Here is an 18,591-nt window from a genome sequence, read left to right on the forward strand (position 1 = left end):
GGGCCGGCGAGTTGATAGTGCCCGCCCCCTAAAGTCCCTTGGAGGATGCCCCTCCTTCACCTCCAGGTCAACTCCGCTCGACGGCTCACGAAAGGGAGGGCAGCGTGATGACGTCAGGCAGCGGAGTGAGGCTGCGGGCGCCATCTTGGGGACGCGCACTCGCGTGGGGGTCAAGGGGGAAGTCGGGGTGATTGAGGCACACCACACCCAGAGGGCGGGGGGGGGGAGAATTGAGGAGCAGGAACCCCTGAGGAGCGATGGGAGAGAGGGAAGCGCCAGTCAGCGTGAAGAGGAGAGGAAACTGCAGCACCAGTCACAGGGAGTGAGGAAAAGGGGAATTTAAGTTTCCAGATTCACTTGTTAGGAAGCGAGGAATAAAGGCAGCATGAAGGAAGAGGAGAAAAACTGAGGGACCCTTGAGGGAGGGGGGAGGAGAAGTGGCAGAGGGAAAGCGAGAAGAAAGGGGAACTGAGGGAACGAGGAAAACCTGAAGGAGAAAATGGGAGATGGAGTAAAAGGAAAAGCAGAGATTGGCAGTTTCATTTGAAGAAACAGGCAGTGTGTGTTGGGGGGGGTGGGCGGGAGTTGGTTAGGTAACCTAAAGCACAACCAGGGTGAGAACCTGAAGGAAGTGACCCCTTGGTGGATGGACTCCACTCTGCTTCCTTGCGGTTGACCCCCTGCAGCTTTGGGAAGATAAGAGTCCCTTGTGTCTAAGGGTCTGTCTGCGTCTGCCCCTACTCACTGTCCCCTTCAGGGCCCTGGGAGCGCGTTGCCCCAGCCAGGGCTGCTGTAAATGTTTCTAGAACTACTCCTGAAACCCAAGAACAGGGGAGCTGCGAGAGATTGACTGGGTCTACCTGCCCTCACCTCCATTCCTCAGATAAGTAACTGAGTTTCAGAGGAACTGGTCCTTTACCAATTCCTCTGAGGCCAGAAAGCTACTGGGGACTTCGAAACACAGAGTAAGACCTAGGTGTGACTTTTCATAATTTTGCTGTTATTCAATTCGTTTCTACCCGGGGGTCCTGATTTTCCTCTAGATTAAACTCTAGTACCAGGCCCATGTAATTAAAAACAGGGTGCTTGGAGCCCTGGCTGGGTAGTTCAGTTGGTTAGAGTGTCTTCCCCATAGCCAAGATCGCCGGTTCAATGCGCATGTAAGAATCAATCAATGATAAGTGGGACATAAATAAGTGGAACAATGAATCAATGTTTCTGTTTCTCTAAAATTAATAAATAAAAATAATAAAACAACAAGCTGCTTCTTGTTGGATAGGAATCTCGGTCCTGCTACCTCTTGGCCCTGCTGTTGCTTTGGGCAAGTCGACCCCCTTGTACCTCAGTTTCCCTATCTGAGGATCATGGCCCCTGTGCCATATGATTGTTGTGAGGCACAGGATAAAAGCTCTGTAAGAGTTGTTTTTATTAGGACCTCAAGTGATAACAGCAAGCGTGTTTCTGAGTGTATTCAGTGTTCAATATTGTGTTCAGTGTTTTCCATGTGTTACTCAGTTTAATCCTCTCAACAAGCCTAGAAGAGAGGAACTGTTATTCTCACTTACAAAAAAACCTGGAGGCCCAGAGAAGTTAGTGACTTGTCCATAATTAGGAAGAGACGGAGGCAGGATTCCAACCCAAGAGTTACTGCAAAGTTTACATGCATGACCCCTAGGTTCTACTGCCTGGCAGGGGGCACCCTGTGGCATGTCGAATGGATAAATGCAAGGAGAGGAAAGAAGTTGGTGAGATCAGTGAGCTCTAAAGCTGGCAATCTGGGTTTTCCCTCAGGGTAAAATCACCTGGGGCAGGAATCAGAGAACTTGGAAGCTAGGCTCAGCCTTTGACAGGTTCTGTGTCCTTGGGCAGGTTCTCAGTCCTGCTGAGGCCTCCTCTGCCCACTTGAGAATGCCAGCCAGCTTGGACCTCCCAACTTATCGGGGTTGGCTGGTCCCTTCTCTTCAGATGATGCAGGAGTAAGCTGAGGCCTGGGTCAATTTTCCCTGAGCTGGTGGTACTACAGTATTAAGACTGATGGGATAGGCTCAGTTTAGGGAGGACAGACATTCTGTGCTGGAGTCCCTGCACAGGCAAAGGCCTAGAGGCAGGTGTGAGTCCTGGCTTTCAGGGCTAGCTGAAGCTGAGAATGGGTATTGGGGGGTCACAGATGTTGCCCAGGTCGGGTGAAGAGGTGTGTGCAAAGTTGGCAGTCCTTCAGGATCAGATGGATGTCGGGGATGCCCCATATGCCAGCTGCAGAGGGCTTCCCATCGCCAGGCCAGTGTGAGAGTTGCCACATGCCACATGTGTGCTCAAGGCATGCAGTCACGTGTGCTGGAGTGCTGCACGTGTGTGTGTCAGTGTCTCCTCCCCGTCACGAGCAGTTGCGGGTGGTGGTGAGTCATGGACTCAGCCTTCAACGCCAACTGTCATGTTCCTTCCCCCCAAACTCCCCCCCCCCAGCCGTGCGCCACCCACCCCCACTCCAAGATCTGTGTTGCTGCTTCTCTCTTCCATCCCCCTGCCCTGCTCAGCTCTCTCCTGAGGGGGACAAAGTCTCCCACTAGGGTTGCCTCTGCCCTCCAGCTCCCTGTCCTTTCTCACTGCCTCTCTTTAGGTGACTACAGAACTAGGCCCTCTACTCCCACCCACTTATCTCCATGGGTCCAAGGATTTCTCTATGGAAGATTCCCATATTCAACACCCGTCCCTTCATCTCTGTGGGGGCTGTCTCTATTTCTGGGGGCTTTTCCCTTATCTCCGTGGGCTGGCTGCTCCTGCCTCAGTGGGCCTCTCGTATCTATATCCTTGTCTTTGTGTGTTCCCTGGTGTTTGCAGGTCTCTCCCCATTTCTGTGACCTCTCACTCTCCTTGGCCTTCCCCCCATCTCTGTGATGTGCTTTCTTGTTCCCATTTATGTGGGCCTTCCCCCATCGCCATGGACCACTCCCCATCCCTGAGGAGGGCTTTCTGTTCCCATAGGCCTTTCTCCATCTTCACAGAGGCTCTCTGGGTCCACAGCTGCCCTGTCTCCAAGGTCTTTTCCTGTTGCTATGTCTTGCTTTCTTGTTTCCAAGCGCCTTTTTCTCTCTTCTCGGGGCTTTTCCCTGTCCTTGTCCTTGTGGGGTTTGTGGACCTTGGTCCAAGTCCGTGGGTCTTGATGGCTGTCTTTCTGTTTCTTTGCATGTTTCTTCATCCCTGTAAACCCTCTCCCCCAGCAGCATGGCCTTTTCTTCAGGTCTCACAGCTGCTCATCTTCTCTGCTCCTGTGCCCAAGGGCTGCCTGGGCAGGGCGGCGGCATGCTGTGGTGGAGGGGGTGGCATGGGGGTGGGCCCTTCATCCAATGCAGGGCCTTCTCCTCATCAGCATTCTTCTCGCGGCCCCCCCAGCCCTGACCAATACGACCAATACGGGCTCCCCCTCCTCTGACTCCCCTCCCTCTTGTCTTTCTGCCTGCCTCCCTCCCTTCCTTCAGCCCGCCCTCCTCCCTGCCTCCCTCATCTCTCCGCCCCCCCCCTGGCTCCAGGACCCAGCGCGGGTGGCAGGCGGGCGGGCAGGCAGGCAGGCAGCAGCTTCGGCCTCAGAGGGGAGGAGAGGTGGCAGTGGTGGTGGCGGTGGCGGTAGCCGGCAGCAGTGGCGGCCAGCAGGGAAGCAGGCCCAGCTGGGGACCAGGAGCCGGAGGCTGATCCTCGCAGGGGACCAGGAGTCGGTGGCCAGACCCTCCCACCCAAGCCCAGGGCTGGGCGCCCCCCAGGACACCTCACCCTCCTCTGCCTTCCTCTTCCACCTGCTTCTTTCCATCTTTCTTCCCTTGTCCTCTCCCTCCTCCCCATCTCTCCACCTTGCCTGCCCCCTTCTTGGCTCTCTGGGTCTCTCAGCACCCCATCTTCTCCAGCCCCTCCACTCCTCAGCCTCTCCTTGGCCTCTCCCCATCCCCAGCATGCTTTTCCCTTGGGGGCTGAGGGCTTGAGGACTCCAGGCCCTTGCCTCACCCAGGGCAGGGCCAAGGCTGGGGGGAGGGGGGAAGGGGTGGCCCCCTCCCCCCCATCAAACCCTCCCTTCCCCCATTTCTCCTGATGGCTGGCTTCCTTGTCTCCACCCTGTCCTCATCCCCAGTGGCCCCCCCAGGCCGGCCTGGCTAGGGGAGGGGGCGGGGGCCCTTTCCTGGGCCGGCTTCCCCCTCCCCCGGCTTTGCCTGTGCCCCCTCCTTCCCATTTTCACCTTCCTCTCCTCTTTTCCTCCCTCCTTCCCCTCCATTTGCTCCTTCGCCCTCTCCTCTCTCCTCTTCTTTCCTCCATTTTCTCCTTTCCCCTTCCTCCCCTCCCCAGCCCACCCTCTCCTCTTCCACCTGTCCTTCCACCTCTCCTTACTCTTTGCTTCCTGAGAGCCTCCGTTTTGGATTAGTTGGGGGCCACCACTGGAGGCGGGGGAGGGGGCCCTGTGTACTGCCCTCTCCCCCTGCCCCAGCCACACCACCACCCAGTGCCAGAGCATCTCCCCGCTGTTGTTTCTCGGGCCTCGAGGGAGCCCAGCTCTCCATCCCACCAGGATCCGTAAGTGTCTTCAGGGCAGGGGTTGGGCTGGGGCCGGCCTGAGTCCTGGAAGGCTGGACTCACTGCTGCCTGGCAGGGGCCCCCCACATTTCCCTGCTCCCAGGGCGGCAGATACCCTCCCCCACCAGGGGCCTGCCATCTCCCCAACCTCCATTCCCCTGGGCTCTTTCTCACCCCTTCTGGGTACACAGCTCACCCTAACCCCTCAGCTTCTGGGGTCCTGAGGGGCTGACTGGCTCTTACCTGTGGTCTCACTCCTTCTCCGGACTGCTGGCATGTCTCCGCCCCTGCTCTCTCCAGCCTGGGTCCGAGACGACTGGCTCCGCTCACTCTCACTCTGTTTCTGTCTCCCTCTTCTTTCCGCTGAGCCTCATCCTCACTGATTGCCATGAACCCACCCTCATCCCATCCGATCTCTATCTTGTAGAAATGTCTTTCCATTTCTGGATCTCCATTTCGTGTGTCTCTCTCGGGCCTCTCTCTGACTCTGTCAACTTCTCTCTTCTTTGCCATTACCCTCACAATTCAATTGCTTGGCATGTCTGTGTTGATCTCTTTCTGTGTCTCTCCAAACTCCTCTGTCTCGTTTCTTTTGGAGGCTCTCATGCCTAGTCTAGCCCTTTTGACACTTTTCTCTGTCTACTCTGTGCTCTGCCAGGACCTCTGCTCACCTGGCCCCCTCCCTCTTTAACCTTGGGCTTGGAGGCCCTCTCCCTTCTCTCACTTTCTGCTTCCCTCCCCGGAGTCACTCTGGGTCCATTCCCTCCATCCCTTACTCGTTAGCCGCTGTCCTGCTGCATTGTCCACTTTGTGACTTTGTCTTTTCTTTTTCTTGGTGGTCTTGTCAACCAACCCCCATTCTCTTCCCACCTCTGTCCTCTTTCCCCGCTAACACCCCAGATTACCCACGGTGCCCAACACCCTCAGTGGATGCACCTCTGTGTGGACTTGCTCCCCTGAATGGGTGCTTTGCCCTGCCCCTGCCCCTGCCCCCTCCCGGTCACTCGGTCTTCCTTCCCACCTCAGTTTTCCTCCCTCTCACTCCCTCTTTCTGCTAGTTTGTGAGTCTGTCTCTGTCCCTTTCTCTCAATCTTGTGTCTTCCTGCTCACCCCTTCTTCTTCTATAGATCTGCTGTGTGGCTCTGACATACCCTTTCTGTCTCCTGACAAGCCATCTTTTTTTTCAGCATTTTGTGATTTTTTTCCCTCCTCACACTTCTTGTACCCATTGTCATTTTGTTCTTGCCCTCTCTCTCACCCCATTTGCCTTCTCACCTTTGATATCAATATCAATATCTCACCTGCCCACTTGTCTGTCTCCCTCTGCTGTCAGGCCCCTAACTCAGCCCCTTCCGCTCAGTTGGCAGCAGTGTTTCAGCCTAAGTTCTGCCTGCTTTTTCCTGCCCCTACTCTCTCACACCCTCCCTTTGCTTTCTGTCTCCTTTGGTGTCTTCTAGGTGATGTCTGTGTGTCTTTCTCTCTCATTTAGTCCCAGTTACTTCCTTTAGGTCTGTCTGTCTTTCTGTCTGTGCCTTCCTATGCATCTGTGTCCATCTGCTGCCTCCACCCCTGGCCCTGCATCCTGCCTCTGTCTTTCTGATCCCACCTGTGTCTGCCACCTGTGGGACCCTGCCCTTTTGGCCCCTGTGTCTTCCTTGGTCTTCCATCTTCTAGTCTCTGCTCCTGATTTACCCCAGAAGCCCCTGCTGTCTAAGGATGACCCCCTCACTCCTGCCTCTCTCCCAGCCCCAGCCTCCTCTGCCCTCCCCTGTGGTTTTCCTTCTGGGTCTCCCAGTTTTCCTTGCTGCTCCACCTTTGACAAGCCTTCACCTTAGATCCAAATTGCATTCTGCAGCCCCCAGCGTGCCCTTTCACCTCCTCCCCACCCCCCAGCCTGTCTTCGCCAGAAGCCCTCAGAGAGAAACAGACAGAGTTGCTCAAGGTCACATGGAAGTCGGGTGTGGAGTAGGGACTGTTGGGGTGTCCTGCTGCCCTGGCCTAGGTTTTCCTGGACAGAAGGGACAGTCTGAAGTGTTGCATTGTGTCTCTGCCCTCCCCTAGCAGGTTTCATTCTGCCTCTCACCAGCTCAAGCTCTCCTTCCCTGAGGATTGGGTGGGGTACAGAGGGACTGCCAGGCTCATCTCCCAGCACTCTGGACCTCATAGGAACCATCTCCCATGGAACCCAGTGCCCTCTCCTTGGAGCATGGCCCTTGTCAGGGGGAGTTGCACATCTGGCCCAACTCATTTCTGCCCAGTGGTCTCTTTGCAGAACGCTGGGGCACCCCCAGGAATCTCTAACTTGCTGGAGGTGGGGAGCAATTATGGGAAGCAAAGATGCACTGTCTCCCCGAAGTCTTTAGCTCCCCAGAGCAGGGCGGGTGTGCGGCTTGGCATCTTCTTCAGCAGGCAGTGCACTCCCTGCTTTGTTTTTCCCTCCTGGTTCTATTTGGTGGCATCTTGAGTGAGTTTGTGTCTCTCCATTCTCTGCCTTCCTGTTCTGTTCTGTCTCTCTTGTTTCTTTTCTCTTCTGCCTGCCCTTTCTCCAGCCCTGTGTCTCCCTACCTTCCTGTCTCTTGCCTCCTTCTCTCTCCTAGTTCTCTCCTTATCTTCCTGTAACTCTCCTCTGTTTCTCTCCATTTCTAGTCCCAGTTCCCTGTCTTCTTACCAACTTTCTGGGCCCTTATATTTCTGCCTGTTTTTCCCTTTCTCCTTTTCTGAGTTTCCTCATATTTCCCCCCTCTTAGCTTTTCTCTCTCTGTTTCTCTCTTTCCCCCATTTTCTCTCTTTACTCTTTCCAGCCCCTTAGCTGCCTAGGTCCATCTGTGTGTCTCCATGTGTGTCTCTCCCCATCTTTCCCTCTCTCTCCAAGTTTCCTAACTCCTGGATACTCTACCCTCCAGACCCCGGATGTCCAGGCCTCTCTCCCTGTAGGATTGTGGGAACCAGGGACCTCAGGAAGGTGGCAAGTGAGGCCTGGGAGGGGTTGCCTAGCAACCATTGCATCCTCTCCAGCTCGTTTCTGTTGCCTAGTAACAGCTGCCTGCCCAGAGACAAGGGCGGGACTGGGCTGGGGGTGGCACTTCTTGGTATCCTGTTGGGGTGGGGACAGTCCCTGGAATTCACTCTTACCTGAGATCCATATCATGCCTCCCTCCCGTTGGTAGCTGTGACTATTCTTTAGTGGTGGCTCTCCCACTCAGGCTGTGTGCTGTGAGCGCATCCCTGGGAGTGCTGCTTGGGCCTGAGCTTCCTTCCTAGCAATGCCCTCAGTACTCTCTGGTCAGCTTCTAATGAGGGCAGGGCCCTTCAGAGCTCACTCACAAAATGTCCCAGGGTTTGTGGTCACCACCCTGTCCAGCAGTCCTCCAAAGGGGCTCTGAGGCCCCCCATCAGCAATCTTCCCGTGGTCAATCTCTGCAGGTGGCGAGTGGGGGCCGCGGCAGCTGCGTCCCCATGAGGAGGGGAGGAAGATGCCGGCTGAGCTGCTGCTGCTGCTGATTGTCGCCTTTGCCAGCCCCAGCTGCCAGGTGCTCTCATCACTGCGCATGGGTGAGGCCCTGCAGCCCTGCCCCTGCCTCCTCAGAGACCCTCCCATCATGCTTGGGGCTCCTCTTTGGGAACCCAGGCAGGCCATTTCCTGAGGACCCAAGGACCTGGGCCTCCAGTCTCAGCTCTCCTCAGGAACAAGGAGCAGCAGCCCCCAGCTACTTCTTCCTTCTTCCTTACTAATTCCTCCAGGAGTCTAGACTTCCAGCTCTCTGTAGCCTCAGATCCAGGAGTCTGGACCCCAGTCCCCATCCCCACTCCCACCTCTGGATCTTGGCATCTGGTCCCCAACCCCTGTGTCTCCTCAGCTGCAATCCTGGACGACCAGACAGTGTGTGGCCGTGGCGAGCGTCTGGCCCTGGCCCTGGCCCGGGAGCAGATCAACGGGATAATCGAGGTCCCAGCCAAGGCCAGAGTGGAAGTAGACATCTTTGAGCTGCAGCGGGACAGCCAGTACGAGACCACGGACACTAGTGAGCAGGGCCACAGGGGCGTGGGGTGAGGCTGGGCAGGCTAGTAGCCCTCAGCCCCGTCAGTGCGTCTGTCAACCCCCACCTCCTTAGCTCGCCTTGTCCTCCTCTAGCTCTGTTGCCCTCCCAGAGATGGTGCTACTGGGTATGGGGAAGAGAGAGCGCACCAGGCTCAGTCCTGCCCTGGAGGAGCTGAGGGCCTCATTTGAAAAATAAGCTTCATATCTGGCTAGGAGAACTTGGCCTCCAGAGCTCAGTAATGAGGGGCCCAGGCAGTAAGGCAGGGGCCTCAGGGGCAGGGTTAGCGAAGGCATTCTGGGGAAGGCTAAACTGCAGATGAGCTCGGCAGAGTGAGCAAGGTATATAGAAAGAGCAGTGTTGTTCAAAGTAAGCCACAAAGTGAGGGCACATAAGTATTCCTTGAATACCATGGACTGGGTGGATGTTAATAGGTGTCGTTGAATAGACATGCTGGGGTTGTAGACCTTTGGGAAGGCTGCCTTCAAAAGTATTATAGACAGATTTCTTTCCTGCCGGCCTTATCAGAGTCTTTATCCATGTGTATTTCAAATCATTGAGAGGGAGAATGAGGTATAACGTTTCCTGGACCTTTTGGCTGGTGCAGCACAGAATGTAAATTGGGCGAAGTGGGGATAGAGGGTGAGGAGGCGAATGGTGTTCCAGGCATGTGCTTGTAGTCTGGACCTGTGGTGGAAGGGAGGGGGAAGCATTTGAAGCCAAGGAATAGGGTGTGGGGTTATATCCATTCTGACCACTTGGATTCAGGTCATGTTTCAGGGGATCATGGGAGATGTCTGGGCTAGAGTGTGACTAGGCAGCTCCCGGAGGCCTGCAGTGCAGGCTAAACGATGCTGCCTTCACCAATGGCAGTGGGGAGTTGTTGACGGGTTTAGACCAGGGAGCTGGTGAAAGTGAATCTGGAGGCTAGATGCAGGTGGTCACTGAGGAGACTGTCACCCACCTGAGTTGAGAGCCCTGAAGTAGAGCAGAGGAGAAGGGGTAAAAGAGAAGGGGACAGATGTGAGGAAATTTGAGGACAAAAAAAAGAGTCAGGATTTGGTGTCTAACTGGCTGTTGAGAGAAAGACCGAAGGCAAGGGTCATTTCTAGGTATTTGGTCTTGGTAAATGGCAGGGCCCTTACCAATGTGGAAGGCACAGAAGGAGCAAGTTTGTAGGAAGATAAGGCATTTAGTTGTGATGCTTTCATCTGAACGTGGTAGAAACCCAACTCCGGTTGCCTTTAGGAAGAAAGAGAACTTAGCAGCTCATGTCATGCACCTAAAGGCTTAAGGACTAATTTCAGGCCCCAGATAGATCCAGGTATTGAAACAACGTCCCAGGATTGATTGTTTCAGGCATGGCTGGATCCAGGTGCTCAAATGATGTTCCAGGAATCTCTCTGTCTTCATCTCTGGGTCCTGCTTTCCTCTAAGTTGGCTTCATTTTCAGGAATGCCCTCCTCAATTGGTAGCAATATGGCCCCAGCAGCTCAGAACTTAGATCTTACCAGTTCAGCAAACCCCGTAGTAATTGTAGTAGACCTGGGGAATGCTCTCCAGGGCCTGGTTTGGGCCCGTCTCAGTCTCTGAACCAATTGGTGTGGCCAGGAAGACACAGTTCTGTGGCCTTGGGTCAAGTGGCAATCAATCCTGGGAACCATGTGGTTCCCTAAGGAAAAGTTAGGGTTCTGCCTTGAGAATGGGTGCTGGGCCGGCAAAGCAACAGCTTCTACTTTCCAGTCTTGAGGCACACACATGTTTAAGGGGGCAGAAAGGGGGAGAAAGGAGCAAGTAAATGCAATGGAAGAACAGGTTCAGGGTGGAGGGTGTTGGATGCACCCTAGATGGTAGTGTGATTAGAAAGGCTGAGGAAGATGAAGGCCAAGGAACCTGGCACTGGAGCTGCAGCCAGAAGGAGGCCCCTGGTATCTCTCCTTCATTCCTTCCTTTGTTTTCTCTGGTTCGACCAGTCCCTCTGTTGCTGTTTCACCCAGTCTCTCCCTGTCTTGTGCCCCCTCCTTATTGTCCATAAGGTGGCAGGGTTTGGGCCTCTGGGTCCTTGTGGTAGAGGAGGTGTCAGTTCCACTGCTGGGTGGGGGGGCATTCTCTGGGAGGATGAGGACCAAGAGGAGGGAGAGGGTCCTTGACTCTGTGGTCTCTCCCCACCCCTCACAGTGTGTCAGATCCTGCCCAAGGGGGTCGTGTCTGTCCTGGGGCCCTCCTCCAGCCCTGCATCTGCTTCCACCGTGAGCCATATCTGTGGGGAGAAGGAGGTGAGGTGGGCTGGAGTGGGATGGGGGGTCCCTGGGTGGGGAGGGTGGGGAGGGTGGGGAGGAGGGAGCAGGGCAGAAGCAAAGGCTCCTTCTCTGTCCAGATTCCCCACATCAAGGTGGGTCCTGAGGAGACGCCTCGCCTTCAGTACCTTCGTTTCGCATCTGTCAGCCTGTACCCCAGTAACGAGGACGTCAGCCTGGCGGTCTCCCGAATCCTCAAGTCCTTCAATTACCCCTCAGCCAGCCTCATCTGTGCCAAGGCCGAGTGTGAGGGAGGAAACTGGGTGTTTCATTTTCTGTTTGCCAAACTCCCTTCTCCAGTGGTCTGGTCTCCTACACAGTCGTCTGGTGCCTCCTGGTTGGAATGCCTGGGGCCCTGGGCACAGCTCTTAGTCCCCACTGTTCCTTCCCCTTCAGGAACCCAGAGCTCTCATTCCACAGATCCCCCCCCACCCCTACTTCCCAAAGGGACCATTTAGCTGGCAGATAGTGCTAAGCACCTGCCAGATGCAGGCCACTACTAGGCCTCGGGGTGGCCCCAGATTTTAGGGAGCTCCAGGGCCAGGGAAGACACAGTTGTTGAGCGCTGTGATGTGGTGTGATACGTGCTCTGTTAGGGATTGAGCAGGGCTGTTGGAGCACAAAGGTCTGGGAGGTTTGGAGCTCACATCCCCAAGAAAGGGACATCTCAGCTGGACCTGAGGGTGGGGAGGTGGGGAGGAGGGTGGGAACATGTTCTGAGCAGAGGGCGTGGCAGGGCAGAGTTGAGACCCAGGGAGTATGGCCCCTTTCAGAGGCTCAAATATGCTCCCTGCCACAGGAGTGTGGGAGCATGAAGCAGGACTCACAAGTGGGGCGTGATCACGCAGGGTCTTGCGTTCATTTCACCCTGAAGACAGTGAAGCTTCCCACCTAGGGCTGGGCGAGGGGGACATGGCCCCATGTGTACTGCAGGAAGTGGTCTTTGGCTGCAGTGCCGTGAGTGGACTGGATAGTGATGTGAGATGTAGTTGGGAGACCAGCAAGAGGTGGGGTGGATGGGGCTGGGAAGGGCTCAGGTGGCGGCAGTGGGATGGAGAGACCACTGGATTGGAGAAGGGCTGTGAGGGAGGAGAGAGGGCAGGGTCATGAATAGTGACCAGGTTCTGCCCAAAAGGGAGGGGACAGTCCGTTCACGGGTACACGTTGGGTCCGAGGTGTCTTTGAGATTCAGGTGGAGCTGTTTGAGAAGCTGGAGGGTCTGTGGGTCTGTAGCTGGAGAGAGAGAGAGGGTATGCTCAGTCACTTCCAGGAAGAATTCCTATTTCGAAAGGTGTTTACCTAACACCTGCCACGTGCCAGGCGTTATTCTTGGTATTAGGGATATAGCAGTGTGCAAGCCAGGCCGGAATCCCTGCCCTTGTCAGGTTACACTCGAATGTGGGGGCGGGGGGGGGAAGCCCGGCAATGAGGACGTTCTTTAGTTAGAAGAAATAAGTCCTGTGGACAAGTAGATGAGAGTAATGGGGACTGAGCACGCTGGAATGAGGTGGGTAGTCTGAAATGGAGTGGTGGATGTGGGTGTCATCGGTGGGGGGGGGTTGATATTTGAGCAAAGATCTGAAGGTGTTAAGGGCAGGAGCTGTGGTTTCTGAGAGAAGAGTGTTCTAGGCAGAGGGAACAGCCAGCACAAAGGCCGCAGGACAGTGTGTGTGAAATCTCTGTGGCCGGAAAGACTGACTGACAGAGGGAGATGAGGTCAGGAGATAATGGGGGCTGGGGAGCAGATGAGGTGGGGCCCTGCAGGCTTTGGCCTTTGCTGTGAATGATGAGAAGCCGTTAGTGGGTTTGGGGCAGAGAAGGGACACATCTGCTTTACCTGGTTCTGACTGCAGTGTAAGGGACAGGCTCCGTGGAGGGCAACTGTGGCTGTTGCAACAGGCAAGAGATGGCGCTGTCTTGGGCTAGGGCGGTGCCAGTGGTGTGCTGCAGTTCAATGGGGTCTAATGAGTTTTGAAGGTAGAGCCTAGAGGGTACGGGTGTGAGAGAGAGAGAGGAAGCCAGGCTGCCGTCTAGACCTGGGAGACCTGCGGGTTTGGGCGAGAAGAGCAGAATTTGGCTTTGCATGTGTGAAGTGTGAGATGCCTGTCACACATATCGGTGGGGTCAGGAAGGTGGCAGGAGGCAGGCATCTGCAGGTCAGGGGGAACTATAGGCTGGGATTTTAATTTGGGAAGACACAGGCATCAGGTCTCTGGGTCCAGTACCCCAAGACAGCCAGCTACACTCTGGACAGACAGCTGTCTCATCTCTTGAGTTCACTTTTATCCTCTCCCTGGTTACCCCATGGTGAGGAGGAGGGAGTTTTTGCCCCATGTCAAGCACATGGACTGGCTCTAATCCAGGATGGCCCCACCCCTAGGCCTGTTGCGATTGGAGGAGCTGGTGCGAGGTTTCCTGATCTCCAAGGAGACGCTGTCAGTGAGGATGCTGGACGACAGCCGGGACCCCACACCACTGCTCAAGGAAATCCGTGATGACAAGGTGTCCACCATTATCATCGACGCCAATGCCTCCATCTCCCACCTCATCCTCCGTAAGGTGGGTCCCAGTCTCTGATTTTCTGCAGGATCAGAAGCAGGAACATGGGGAACAGAGCACATCACCCAGTGCCCACAGGCCTCGGTGGTTACATGGGGGTATGGAGACCTGCCTCCTACATGTCGATGATAATCGTGAAGTTTGTCTCTCGGCCCGACCACTCCCTGGTTGCACCCTGGACAGTCACCTCCCCTTGGTGAATAGCTGCTGCCTCCATGCATTGCTGTGAGGGTCAGTGAGTGAATGGTGGGGAGAGTTCATGGGACAGCGCCCGGCCCACAGTAGAGGGAGCCCCCTAGTATCTGTATGAAGCACATCCTGCCCTCTGTTGAGGCACTTTGCGTGTGTTCTTCAGTTTGGCTCTCACCCGCCCGGTGAGCAGCCATGATGATCGTTTGTGGGTGAAGAAGCTGGGGTTCCCGGGGGAGAATGAACTGGCTCAGGGCACCCAGGGGGGGCCAGTGCCAGAGCCTTCCACTGTTGGCCCGTCACATGCCATCCACCAGTCACCTGCGCCCATTCGTCATTCATCGCTTCCCTGCTTGTTAAGTTTTCTTGTAATCTAATCCGTATTATTTATTTTTCTCCAAGTTTTAAAAAAAATTCAAACCATCTGTTACAGCTGATTGTAGCTTATAGGAAGAAGTGTGGACAGAATCCACAGGGCTCTGAAAGCAGGAAGGCTGGGAGAAAAGATTTTGGGAGCAGGCGGCTAGCAAGCCCGGGCCAGGGTCCTGGCTCTGCTTCCTGTGTGGGCCAAGAGATCAGTGGTCACTTCCTTCCCAAGCCTGTACGTCCTTGTCGTGAAATGGGCTCTAACCCTCATGGTAGCAGCTCCTAACACTCAGGCAGTGTAAGCTGGTGCCAGTTAATGTTCCAATGACCATTGTGGGGACAGGATTGGGCTCTCTTGGCCTAGAGAGGCCTTCTAGTTCTGTCCTCCTCAGAGAAAAGGGGCTCAAAATGTGAATCTTGAGAGTCAAATTTGCTGCCTTTTGCTGCAAAGTACTTTTAAAGATTGTGGGGGCAGTTTACGTGACCTAAAGAGCAATGCAGGCATTCAAGGGCACATTCTCTCCTCCAACAAAACCTGCGCCCCACCTGAGCCACCAGTCAGCACGGTGGGATGTGAGGGATGAAGCCTCCCTCTGCCCATGTGTGTCTTCTCCTTGCTGCTCCCCGTCTCTGGGTGTTTCTTACTATATTTCCCACAGGGTGCCTTCTTGCCAGGCTTGTCTCTAAATATCTCTTCCCCTCCCTGCTTCTCCCCCTTTCTGCCTGTGGGTCTCCGCCTCTCTGGTCACCTTTTCCTGCCCGTGTCCTCCAGGCCTCGGAGCTGGGAATGACCTCTGCATTTTACAAATACATCCTCACCACCATGGTGCGTACCCCCAGCAGCCCCTCTGGCCCTCGTTCCCTCCCATGGCATTCCCTCCTGTGGGACCCAGCCCTAGGCCTCACCCCTCTTCTCTGCCTCAGGACTTCCCCATCCTGCACCTGGACGGGATTGTGGAGGACTCCTCCAACATCCTGGGCTTCTCCATGTTCAACACCTCGCACCCCTTCTACCATGAGTTTGTGCGCAGCCTCAACATGTCCTGGAGGGAGAACTGTGAAGCCAGCACCTACCCGGGCCCTGCGGTGAGTGTGCCCCCTGGCCCCCACACGCAGGCGCTCTGCACACAGGCACTCCGGGGACCTTCAGAGCTCTGCCAGTTCGTGACCAGAACCTCCGGTGCTCCCAGTCACTTTCTGAGTACATGCCATGCAGCCTCACTCTGAGATAAGTCCAACCCTGTCCTCCTCTCCACCTCCCATGCCGCTGCGGCCACACTGGTCTCCAGGTGCCTCTGCTGCCCCAGCACATGTGCACCGCAGGGCATTTGTACTTGCTCTCCCCACTGCTTTGCACACATGTCCCCGGGGGACTGTTGACTTGCTTCCTCATCACCCAGTCATTGCTCAAAAGTCCCTTCAGTTTTAAGGCTTTCCTTGGTCCCCCTATTTAAAATATGGGAAACTCCTGACGATAAAGCCCCTTCCTGCTGTATTTTCTTCCACAACGCCTGTCTTTGCTTATCTAATCACCGCGTGGCTTGCTCTGTATTTCGCCTAGATGTAGATACAGATACAGAGACCGTAAGTTCCCGAGGACAGGGCACCATTGTATCCCCAGCCCCTAACACAGCCTGGCTCAGAGTAGGTGTCCGATAATATGTGTTGAATAAATGCAAACATAAAAAAGATGCATATTCCTGTATTTGTTCACAGACATCTAGTCGTATACCAAGACACGGAGACATTCCTGTGTGCACAGAAACTCACTGAGCCGTGCAGTCGGTGCGCACATGCAGGGGCATCACACGCACAGAGGCACGTTCCCACACACCCCTGCGCCTGTCTGCATGGCACAGAGATTCACACCTGCACATCGACCCAGCTAAGGCACGCTCTCACACACACAGATGCCCGGTGCTGTCGGTCACAACCCAGTGGCCGGCTTGTATCTGTGCCAGGCACTGTTTTGAGTTCTTTACATGTGTTACCTTCCTTGATCCCCACCCGCGTACTCAGAGGCAGAGATGACAATTATCCCCACTTAACAGGGGAGGAAACCGAGATTCAGAGAGGTGCAGGGACTTGGCGCACTGCAGGAAATAGTAGAGCTGGGCCTTTCGCTCAGATCTGCCTGCCTCCCAGGCCTGGACTCACAGCTGTTTCCTGCACCTGCCTCCCAGATGCCATACCCCACCCTGTGCATAGACAAACTGGTGCATTGGCCCAGCCCCACCCACACAGACACCCCTAGACACACACCCAGAGAGGGCCTGTGGCCGTGTTTACCACCTGCCTCAGCCACACAGACACACAGGTTCCCAGGCACACCCTCAGGCCCACAAACATCCCGGTGTGGCGGTGACATAGCTGGCCATCCAGGCAAACCCTCTCCGATGTGCCCTTCTCCAGGGACATGAGGCCACGTGAGTTCAGGAATAGATGCTCCCACAGAGGCAGCATGCACACCTTTCCCTGTCACACGCATTCCCCGAGAAAGACACCAGAGACTTGTCCTTGCTCCTGACCTGTATGGTTGCACATTCCAGAGAAAGAAGAGTTGTCTGAGGGCAGTGGGTAGCACCTTGGGACTTCAGGAATCCCCTGGCTAAGCTGCCTCTTCCCTGTCCCACCCCACCTCTGCCCCCCACCCAGCTGTCGGCTGCCCTGATGTTCGATGCCGTGCATGTGGTGGTGAGCGCCGTCCGGGAGCTAAACCGCAGCCAGGAGATTGGTGTGAAGCCGCTGGCCTGTACATCAGCCAACATTTGGCCCCACGGGACCAGCCTTATGAACTACCTGCGCATGGTGAGCCAGGAGCAGGGGGGACAAAGGGCGATCAGCCTGCCTCAGGTGGGAGACTCACTGTGTCTACCCTGCGGCCCCCCTGCCCTGTCCTCTGACCCCATCCACTGCCTCTTGCTTTCTCTGGGCCTCTTCCTTGCTCTTCCTTTTTCTGGGCCTCTTCCTTGCTCTTCCTTCTGTCCCGTCTCTCCTGGCTTTCCTCTGCCCACCTGTGCTGCTGTTTCCCTGTGTCTTTGTTCCATTGCCCCTCATTTGCTGGTCTGTTGTCCTGCTTGTTTAATTGTGATCCTTCCTGGTTCCTCTCCCTCTTTCTTGTCCCCTCCACCTCTGTCTCTTCCCCTCTGGACCTCCGCTGCCCATCTCTCTGGGCCCCTGCCACCCCTCCCTCTGGCCGCCTCCCACCCTGCTAGGTAGAGTATGATGGGCTGACCGGGCGGGTTGAATTCAACAGCAAAGGGCAGAGGACCAACTACACCCTACGCATCCTAGAGAAGTCCCGGCAGGGCCACCGTGAGGTGAGCGGGCCCAGGGTTTTGCCAGAGCCCTGACTGGTGGGGGTGGGTGGAGGTGGAAGTAGGGGAGGGCAGGGTGGGACACTACCTGGCAGAGCGCCACATCCCTCTCCTCCCCAGATCGGGGTGTGGTACTCTAACCGGACCCTGGCCATGAACGCCACCACCCTGGATATCAACCTTTCACAGACACTGGCCAACAAGACGCTGGTGGTCACAACCATTTTGGTGAGTGGCCCTTGTGGGGAGGCAGTGGGTGAAGGGGCCTTTCCTGAGCAGTGCCCAGCTTGGTCCTCGTCAGGAGGGGGTATGCACACAGACCAGTGGGGGCATGACTCATGTGCCCAGCAACCCCTGACTAGGACCCAGGCGCTACCATCCAGAGCAGGGAGCACAGGCTCTGCCCTCAGAGTGGTCCAGCCTGGCTCTGCCAGCCCTCTGTCACACAGTGGAGCTGGGAACGCCTGGCCCGTGGGACTGCACCGTGAGCGTACCACAAGTGTGCACAGGCAGGGCGCCTGTACATGTCTGGCCCCTGGAAGGCCCTGTAAATCACTCTCACTAGAGTGGTCATTTTGTCACACCTGCCAACCAAGTGTGTGGACATATGTCAACTTACTTAATATCCATCTTGAAGATGTGGAAACCGAGGCTCAGAGAGGTGAAGCGACTTGCCCAGGGTCACACAGCAAATTGATGGCGTGGTCAGGACAGAAGCCAGCCTCTGAGGCCCCACAGCCTGCACTCTGAATCTCCAGTCCTCTCAGCCCCTCATCGCCATGCAGCTCTGGGTGCTGCTCCGGCGTCTTCCCGGACCGCAGTCGAGCCTTTGTGGGTGTTTACTGAGCAGTGTTCTGCACGGCACTGAGCTGGTCCCTTTCCAGGCGGCACTCTGTAATCCTCCCAGCTACTCCAGGAGGTCTGTCTGATTTTCCCTCTCCTGAAGGTAAGGTCATGCAGCGAGTCTCTGCTGGAGCTGAGTGTCAGTCTTCGAGGCCATGCCCTCTCCCCTCCGCCCTGCTGCCACCCGCCAGGCACAATGGCCTCTAGGAGGTCAGGGAGGGGTGAGGCACCAGACCTGGTGAGGGGGAGGCTGTCTGGGCAGCTGGGCCTGGAGGCTGGGTGTGGCAGTCAGCCATGCTCTCTGTGGCAGCCAAGTCCCTAGCCCGCTGGCATCCGCTGCCTGCAGGGGCCCCTCAGTACCTCTGAGCTGGGCGGGTGAATGCTGTGGACAGGGAGGTTGAAAGGATTAGCACAGGTTCCGCAGGATGT

The 18,591-nt window shown here is 55.9% G+C and overlaps 1 protein-coding gene across 4 annotated transcripts in view; it reads left to right on the forward strand.

Annotated features, from left to right (window-relative positions):
- The first annotated feature begins 72 nt into the window (after window positions 1–72).
- Window positions 73–18,591, forward strand: part of GRIK5 (glutamate ionotropic receptor kainate type subunit 5) — a 55,277-nt gene continuing 36,758 nt past the window's right edge. Inside the window, exons 1-11 of one of the 4 annotated variants that reach the window (XM_071220063.1) lie at window positions 73–125; window positions 7,978–8,106; window positions 8,412–8,576; window positions 10,770–10,867; window positions 10,969–11,134; window positions 13,269–13,447; window positions 14,775–14,828; window positions 14,927–15,088; window positions 16,658–16,810; window positions 17,218–17,322; window positions 17,440–17,547. In XM_071220063.1, the coding sequence (XP_071076164.1) occupies window positions 8,028–8,106; window positions 8,412–8,576; window positions 10,770–10,867; window positions 10,969–11,134; window positions 13,269–13,447; window positions 14,775–14,828; window positions 14,927–15,088; window positions 16,658–16,810; window positions 17,218–17,322; window positions 17,440–17,547 (1,269 nt within the window). In that variant the 5' untranslated portion in view covers window positions 73–125; window positions 7,978–8,027. Of the gene's footprint in view, window positions 126–3,310; window positions 4,555–7,977; window positions 8,107–8,411; window positions 8,577–10,769; window positions 10,868–10,968; window positions 11,135–13,268; window positions 13,448–14,774; window positions 14,829–14,926; window positions 15,089–16,657; window positions 16,811–17,217; window positions 17,323–17,439; window positions 17,548–18,591 lie in introns of those variants that run through there. The other 3 variants (XM_053915199.2, XM_053915200.2, XM_053915201.2) reach the window with 3 other exon arrangements.

The sequence above is a fragment of the Desmodus rotundus genome, chromosome 12, assembly GCF_022682495.2.
Source record: "Desmodus rotundus isolate HL8 chromosome 12, HLdesRot8A.1, whole genome shotgun sequence".
NCBI classification, from domain to species: domain Eukaryota; kingdom Metazoa; phylum Chordata; class Mammalia; order Chiroptera; family Phyllostomidae; genus Desmodus; species Desmodus rotundus.